This window comes from Hemibagrus wyckioides, linkage group LG12, assembly GCF_019097595.1.
Source record: "Hemibagrus wyckioides isolate EC202008001 linkage group LG12, SWU_Hwy_1.0, whole genome shotgun sequence".
In the NCBI taxonomy this organism is placed as follows: domain Eukaryota; kingdom Metazoa; phylum Chordata; class Actinopteri; order Siluriformes; family Bagridae; genus Hemibagrus; species Hemibagrus wyckioides.
Genome location: NC_080721.1, coordinates 14,981,050 through 14,989,726, shown reverse-complemented (window position 1 = coordinate 14,989,726; position 8,677 = coordinate 14,981,050). Strand labels below are relative to the sequence as shown.

The window sequence follows — 8,677 nt, the reverse complement described above, 5'->3', positions numbered from 1 at the left end:
ATATCTTCTCTGTATGAGGAAAAAGAGACCAAAAATAATAATCACTTCAGTGAGGTGCTGAAACTGTGTGTGTGTGTGCATGTGTTTGTGTGCTTTTGTGTGTGTGTGTGTGTGTGTGTGTTTGTGGTTTTTTATGTGTGCATGTGTTTGTGTGCTTTTGTGTGTGTGTGTGTGTGTTTGTGGTTTTTTATGTGTGCATGTGTTTGTGTGCTTTTGTGTGTGTGTGTGTGTGTGTTTGTGGTTTTTTATGTGTGTGCATGTGTTTGTGTGCTTTTGTGTGTTTGTGTGTGTGTGTGTGTGTGATGATGATGATGATAAACAGCGATACAGGATGTGTGTGGTTTTACTATTTTTGGTCTCAAGCTCAAAATGTGTGCCAGTGAAACAGATAAACAGCTAAACACAACACGATAAAAATCTCATTGTATTCCGATCTAATTCGAACTCTAAATTGTAACAAATTCAACCTGAGATGCGGGTGATGTGTGTATTCAGGGTCCAGGACGTGTCCGTGTTTCATCATAAACCTGTTTCAGGAAGTTGCAGCTTCACTGTTTCATCATCACCTGCAGGTTTGGAGTTTAAATGGATCTCCTTCATGGTGCTAAATAAAACAAGGGGCTCAAATATTTTGAACTAGAAGCTAACTAAGCTAATGGGTGCTGAAATGCTTTGCATTTTCTCGTGGTGTTTGCTTGTTTGTTTGTTTGTTTTGAAGCTGTTTAATATTATAATCCATAAAAAGGAAAAAAAAATCCATTTCTAATAAAAGTTTCTGAAGGCAGTGAGTCTGGAGGTGAGCGTGATCGACAGCAAGAGAAGCGTTAACATATCCCTCACCTAACCTGTGCGCTGGTGCCGCGTGAGGAAAATAATCAGCGCCTGGATCGATCACTGATGAGTTGATCACTGATGATCGATTACTTATGATCAATCACTGATGAGTTGATTACTGATGATCAATTACTGATGATCAATCACTGATGAGTTGATTACTGATGATCACTCACTGATGATTGATTACTGATGATCGATCACTGATGAGTTGATTACTGATGATCGATCACTGATGATTGATTACTGATGATCGATCACTGATGATTGATTACTGATGAGTTGATTACTGATGATTGATTACTGATGATTGATTACTGATGAGTTGATTACTGATGAGTTGATTACTGGTGATCGATTACTGATGAGTTGATTACTGATGATCACTCACTGATGAGTTGATTACTGATGATTGATTACTGATGAGTTGATTACTGATGATCACTCACTGATGAGTTGATTACTGATGATTGATTACTGATGAGTTGATTACTGATGATCACTCACTGATGAGTTGATTACTGATGATTGATTACTGATGAGTTCATTATTTTCCCTGAACTGCACCCTCATAAGTGCGTGATTCATGTCATACCACAGACACTTGTGACACATTTTATACATTTATTAAGGAACGTCACGTTGTACATTTCATCCATTTAAACATTTTTAAAGACGTGGAACAACCACAAAACACGTTTAATTCTGTTATCAGGACATGAATAAAAACAAACAAAAAACACACACACACACAGAGATAATTTATCTTTCTCTTTTTTTTAAACTTTATAAATAATTTTTGAAGAAATATAAAGAATCTAAATCTTACATTCTTATACACGTCCACTGAGATCCAGCATCAACTCACAGAGGCTCTAATTAACCAGGTGGAATAAACCTGAACTGACTCGTTATAAGGCAAAATGCTAAGGAGAGACTTAGCAAGCTAGCATAGATAAAGAGAGGTTGAGTCTATGATTAAAAGAATGATTGTTTAGCTGTTTAGCTATTATTGTTAAGTGTCCCAAAGCTAGCCTTTATTAGCGTTCCATTTTGGTCCCTCATGACGATTTGTCACAATATTTTCATGTTAATGTGATTGTGTTTGAGGTCAGAGTTCAGGACTTTATTCCCCAGTTTCCAGCTTTACACTTGTGTTGTTGCTGCACATTGATGATCTGCAGCTTAATAAACAATATGAGAAGTTTCTTCTGAACACACACACACCCCTATGGTTATTGTGAGCGTATTTGGAGTTCGTTCCCATGACGAACTCCTCATTGTTTTTCTGACAAAGTGCTTTGAAGAAAGGACTGAATGTCCCTCATGACGGTTGTTCCAGTGACATTTTCCAGTGAGACGTCTGTCCCAGAGATAAAACCTGGTGAAAGGCTGGGATCCTGTTTCTGCTGCTCTCTTGGTGAAAGAGGCTCGGGTGTTTTCTCGCACTGCAGTAGCCTTTGTTCGGAGCAGGTGGAGGAGGAAGTCACCTGCTGACTCCCTGGCATCTCGCCACTCGCCTGGGTAAAGGCCACCATCCATTTACATGGGATAAAGGAAACAAGCTACTCATCTGGTTGAGGGAAAGTAGAAACTCACCTGGGTAAAGGCTATTAGTTACCTGAATAAAGATAACTAGCCAGTAACTTGATTAAAGAAATTAGTGACTCATCTGGTTAAAAAATAAACTTGACATTTGTTTGGTTTAAGGCCACTCATCTGGTTAAAGCTAACAAGTCACTTGCTTAGTTAAGAATAACTAGCTGTGCAACTGGTTAAAAGCAAACTAGCTACTCACATAGTTGATTAAAGGTAAACTAGCCACTTGCTTAGTTAGAGGTAACTAGCTTATCTCTTTATTAAAGGTAAACTAGCCACCTGCTTCATAAGTTATTCAGCTGATTAAAGAAATTAGTGACTCACCTGGTTAAAAGTAAACTAGACACTTGTTTGGATAAAGGCCACTAGACACTCACCTGGTTAAAGTTTTTTTTACCTGGTTTATTAATAGCTTTGTCATTTGGATATTAACAGGCTAATTTATAAACAATTTATATGGTTATGAGTACATGGCCACTAGAATGTCTTTTATTAACCCCTTAGACATAAAAGAATTGTAATAAACTAATAGCCAGTTATTGATGCTAGGAGGCTAGCTGATTAGCTGGTCATCCACCAGCTTTAATATAACCAAAGCTAATGTCCAGGTTAATAAGGAGATTACTAATTATCTAATTACTAACAGGGGACCAGGCAGTGGCACTGACTTAAAGCTCTTCTTCTTCATTAGGTGAAGGTGAGGGACAGAGTTGTCCTGCATTGGACCCAGCATTTAGATTTGCACGAGCAGGATACTCATGCACATAAAAGCTAGTACAGCACATAAAGAAATCGTCAGACTGCTGCTCTGACTTTGACAGAGTGGTCTGATATGAGATTCAATGTCAAGACCATTTCTTCACTTCCTCTGTGAATTGATTTTGTAATAGCCAAAGAACAGAGTATATTTATTAGCTCAATTAGGCAAATACTGACACTCCAACTGCCGGATGTTGGAAACGTCTTTACATAAGTTAAAATCCAGTGCTAGAGAACTCCATCACAACGACTTCTACTAGAAGTGTTTCAGTAATAAAGATGAAAAACAAGATGAAATGAACTAGCAGGGTTCAGTTACTTGACTCGAGGTGAAGTAGCATTCCGTGTATTCCAGCCGTTAGACATTATGTCAAGCTTTTGCTGCTCATTTTTACCCTTTAGCATATGGGTTCTCTAGCAAATAGTGATACTTCTTATAATTATCCAGCAGATATTTGGGTGCAAACATGCGCTCTTTAGGGTCTGCTGGAGGATAGTTTGATACTGACCCATCAAACCATCCACCAGTCCGTATAAGCTCTGTGATGTAACTCAGTTTCCTTTTCTCCTCGTAGTCCCCCCAGCGAGGAAAATCTCCATTTTGTGCAGAAATCAGTTTATGATAAATTCCTTCTGGTCTGAAGCACCATGAGCAATGCCATCCTGCGTAGTGAACCGGACTTCCTATGGACCACGGCATTAGAACCTGCCCTGACTTCTTTTCGTACTCCCGGAAACCTGTCATGGAATAATAATTCCGTCTTCGTAGCAGAATCCCGTCCCCTCTATAGACATCAAGAAGCATGCTTATGGTGCATCCAGATAAAATGTCCAACGTACCCGGCTGCCTCCAGTAAAAACCATACAATGACTTCCGCATGTGAATCCCAAATGGTTCCGTCCAACCATCGTAGAGCTTGAGGAAAAGAATCCCTTCCCGAAGCGGAATCTCGTCTGCATCGTCCAGAAGGAAGACATCATCTGGTCTTAGATCCTGGGTCCTTAGCAATCCATTTTTGGTCAGGTAAGTGCGCAGATAATCATCTGCAATCCAGCCATCTGCATGGCCACCTTTGGGGAAATGGTCCAGGAAGATGTAGAGGATTTTGTTCTTCACATAATCGAAAGTTCCATTGATGAGGAGTCGAAGGAACATTAGGGGTTTGGCTTCACCGTATGCAGTGTAATTCGACTCACACACCAGGAAGAGATCCACAGCATCTGCTAGTTCATGAAATCTGGCATGCAGCATGTCAAACTCATGATTGAAGTTGACGGCATTTATGATTCGACGTGGAACCTTCCTGGGTTTCAGGTGTGATTTGGTGGGAAGATTTGAGTGTTGGACCACTGTGGGAATGCCACAGTTGGGGCCGTGCCAACCTGGGCGGCAAACGCAATTTGATGCTTCCCCCACCAATATGGCTGGCTGATCTTGCTGAATGCTTTCATTTTTTCCACGGAGCTCCAGTAGCAACCTTTGAGGTTCACCAACTACAGCATCCTCTACTGTATTTGATTCCATTTTTGTTCCTTCAGCGAAGCACAGCGCCCCTCTCTGAGTGTGGATGAAGTAGGATGCAGGATCATCCTGCAGAATGTATGATCGTGTATGAAGTTCCCTGTATGGACCTGAAGAATTTAGCAGGAGCAAATTTTCATCTGCTGGGTTCTGCAAGGATAAGCAAGAGACAAACAGTGTGAGAGGCAACAGTGCTAACCACTAAGCCAATGTGCTGCCTAGCACTTCATACACTGTCAAAAATGAACTCAACTTCTTTTTTTTTGTTGTAGAAGCATGTCTTTTGTTCCTGTAGTAGTTATCTTTTACCAGGTAAGGTGCATGTGGTGTAGGTGTAGCATTAAAGGCCCAATTATGTAATTAAAATTATTTTTAAGCTGTATAAAAAAGATGTAAAAGCTGATCCCCTTAATGGTATCTCATAAGCAATTATGAAAAAATACTGAGAGTTTTGATCTAACAAGGCAGAACAATCCTGATGTTTACCTTCCTCAGAATTGCTGGCAGCCTTATTGCCTTTTTCTTATCCGTGTCAGAGTTGACAGATGTGGTCACTGTGTCTTGCCAGAGGAAACCGCTGAATCCTGGCAGTTGTGAGCTGTATGAGGACAGTGTCTGCAGGAGAGCTTCTTCGTGGAGAGTTTTATAGCAGTACAAAAGAGACAGCAAACAAACTCCGGCTGTGCAGAGCAGAATGTGCCGGTGCCTTCTTGCTTTCATCCTGAAAGAGAGAGAGAGAGAGAGAGAGAGAGAGAGATCAAAAACAAGACAGTAGACTCTACACTCCACACCCCATGAGCATGTTGGTTGCCTGTAAAATATTTACAAACTACAAAGAAAACCAGCAAAAATCCAAACCACACCACACACAAACCTCCTGATCAGAGTTTTATAGACTTTTCAGCACAGTATTCCTTCCTGCTGGTGCTGGTTTCTGGACACTGAGCTCTCACTCAGACCCATAATCTAATGAAGTTTTGCCCTGCAGTATGACACTGTCTCACACCGCTGCACTCATCTCTCACCGCTGCATTCTGACATTACCACAGTAACACTGTTTAGCAGCTAATCTTATTTAACCGTTATCACACGTCAGTTTGTTCCTTCACCAGGGAAGGAAACAGGAATGCTCAGTGTTTTATAGCCACAAGAACATGTGACTAGACTGAGGATAACTTTTCTGTCCATCTGATTTTGGCCAATTTCCAATCACCAGTTAGGTCTCCCCTATCATTCAACTCATAGATAGATAGATAGATAGATAGATAGATAGATAGATAGATAGATAGATAGATAGATAGATAGATAGATAGATAGACATACAGATAGATAGATAGATAGATAGATAGATAGATAGATAGATAGATAGATAGATAGATAGATAGATAGACAGAGAGACATACAGATAGATAGATAGATAGATAGATAGATAGATAGATAGATAGAGAGACATACAGATAGATAGATAGATAGATAGATAGATAGATAGATAGATAGATAGATAGATAGATAGATAGATAGATAGACAGACAGAGAGACATACAGATAGATAGATAGATAGATAGATAGATAGATAGATAGATAGATAGATAGATAGATAGATAGATAGATAGATAGATAGATAGATAGATAGATAGATAGATAGATAGACAGACAGACAGACAGAGAGACATACAGATAGATAGATAGATAGACAGAGAGACATACAGATAGATAGATAGATAGATAGATAGATAGATAGATAGATAGATAGATAGATAGATAGATAGACATACAGATAGATAGATAGATAGATAGATAGATAGATAGATAGATAGATAGATAGATAGATAGACAGACAGAGAGACATACAGATAGATAGATAGATAGATAGATAGATAGATAGATAGATAGATAGATAGATAGACATACAGATAGATAGATAGATAGATAGATAGATAGATAGATAGATAGATAGATAGATAGATAGATAGATAGATAGATAGATAGACAGACAGACAGACAGAGAGACATACAGATAGATAGATAGATAGATAGATAGATAGATAGATAGATAGATAGATAGATAGATAGATAGATAGATAGATAGATAGACAGACAGACAGAGAGACATACAGATAGATAGATAGATAGATAGATAGATAGATAGATAGATAGATAGATAGATAGATAGATAGACAGACAGAGAGACATACAGATAGATAGATAGATAGATAGATAGATAGATAGATAGATAGATAGATAGACAGACAGACAGAGAGACATACAGATAGATAGATAGATAGATAGATAGATAGATAGATAGATAGATAGATAGATAGATAGATAGATAGATAGACAGAGAGACATACAGATAGATAGATAGATAGATAGATAGATAGATAGATAGATAGATAGATAGATAGATAGATAGACAGACAGACATACAAATATAGATAGATAGATAGATAGATAGATAGATAGATAGATAGATAGATAGATAGATAGATAGATAGATAGACATACAGATATAGATAGATAGATAGATAGATAGATAGATAGATAGATAGATAGATAGATAGATAGATAGATAGATAGATAGACAGACAGACAGACAGAGACATACAGATAGATAGATAGATAGATAGATAGATAGATAGATAGATAGATAGATAGATAGATAGATAGATAGATAGATAGATAGATAGATAGACAGACAGACACAGAGAGACATACAGATAGATAGATAGATAGATAGATAGATAGATAGATAGATAGATAGATAGATAGATAGATAGACATACAGATAGATAGATAGATAGATAGATAGATAGATAGATAGATAGATAGATAGATAGATAGATAGATAGATAGATAGATAGATAGAATTTGCACAATAGAAGTACTGACTAAACGCACTTTAGCATTTACCAGAAGTTACCCAACCTGGGGGGTGAAGGTAACCTGTGCTTGTTTTTCTCAAACTGCTGCTCTTGCTGCATCACAGGGTGATGTAACACACTCGAGGGAAATCGCTATCTACCCTCTTTCACATGCACAAACTCACAGACACCCACGATGGACTATTGCTACTGTGACTGACAGGAGAGAGACTGAAAGTTTGCCCCTCTCACCTTCCACTCCATCAGTCAGTAGTGCTCTCTTGACTTCTTACCCATACTGAGGCACCGAGTGATGGGTCGATCCGGGCGCCTCCTAGTGTCCCTTCTATATAGGCTTTCTAAATATTCTGTGTGTGTGTGTGTGTTTGAATGGAACTATAACACAGTATGACACTGAGCTAGCATGAATTGCTAAATAACTATAATCTTTAATGAACAGAGCAGTTTTTTTTACCTACAGCAAAGGACAATTTTCCTTTATTTCCCCAGTGTGTGTGTGTGTGTGTGTGTGTGTGTGTGTGTGTGTGTATTTAGGCATTTGCTACAATGACGCTTTTCTTTTTCAGGTCCAACCCACTGCAAATTCTCAAATGTCTCAGTACATACAAAAGCCCCCCCTTCTGCTCTCTCTCTCTCTCTCTCTCTCTCTCTCTCTCACACATACACACACACAAAAACTATGTACACAATCCTGCCTCAGATTGTAAATGACAGGGGTGTGTTGGACAATGAAAAGTCTGTAATCATAAAACAAAACATTTCCTCTTGTCTTTCTTTGTGCACTATTCTAAAGCTGTAGAGCAGTGCTAAGAATTTAATAACATCATAATAGTGCTAAGTAACTTTAGCTAGGCTAGTCATCTACTCAGGCATAGTTAGCCGTGTGCTAATCACCCTCACCCTCACCTACTGTACATGAAGGTTTCAACGTGTTGAAACATTGCCTAGCATAGTTAGCATGGTGTTAACAGTTGCCGGTTCATATTCCTGTCAAAACTTAGCACTGGTTGTTAGCATGTGACAGCTAGCTCATGAGGTTTTTAGGACTTTTATGACATGAACACTATAGTAAAAGCCATTT

At 38.6% G+C, this 8,677-nt stretch overlaps 1 protein-coding gene across 2 annotated transcripts in view; it reads right to left on the bottom strand.

Annotated features, from left to right (window-relative positions):
• Nucleotides 1-592: 592 nt before the first annotated feature.
• mgat3a (beta-1,4-mannosyl-glycoprotein 4-beta-N-acetylglucosaminyltransferase a) overlaps nt 593-8,677 on the bottom strand; it is a 19,601-nt gene continuing 11,516 nt past the window's right edge. Inside the window, exons 1-3 of one of the 2 annotated variants that reach the window (XM_058404972.1) lie at nt 5,589-5,906; nt 5,201-5,435; nt 593-4,864 (exon numbers count right to left, since the gene is read on the bottom strand). In XM_058404972.1, the coding sequence (XP_058260955.1) occupies nt 3,584-4,864; nt 5,201-5,434 (1,515 nt within the window). In that variant the 5' untranslated portion in view covers nt 5,435; nt 5,589-5,906 and the 3' untranslated portion in view covers nt 593-3,583. Of the gene's footprint in view, nt 4,865-5,200; nt 5,436-5,588; nt 5,907-8,677 lie in introns of those variants that run through there. The other variant, XM_058404971.1, reaches the window with a different exon arrangement.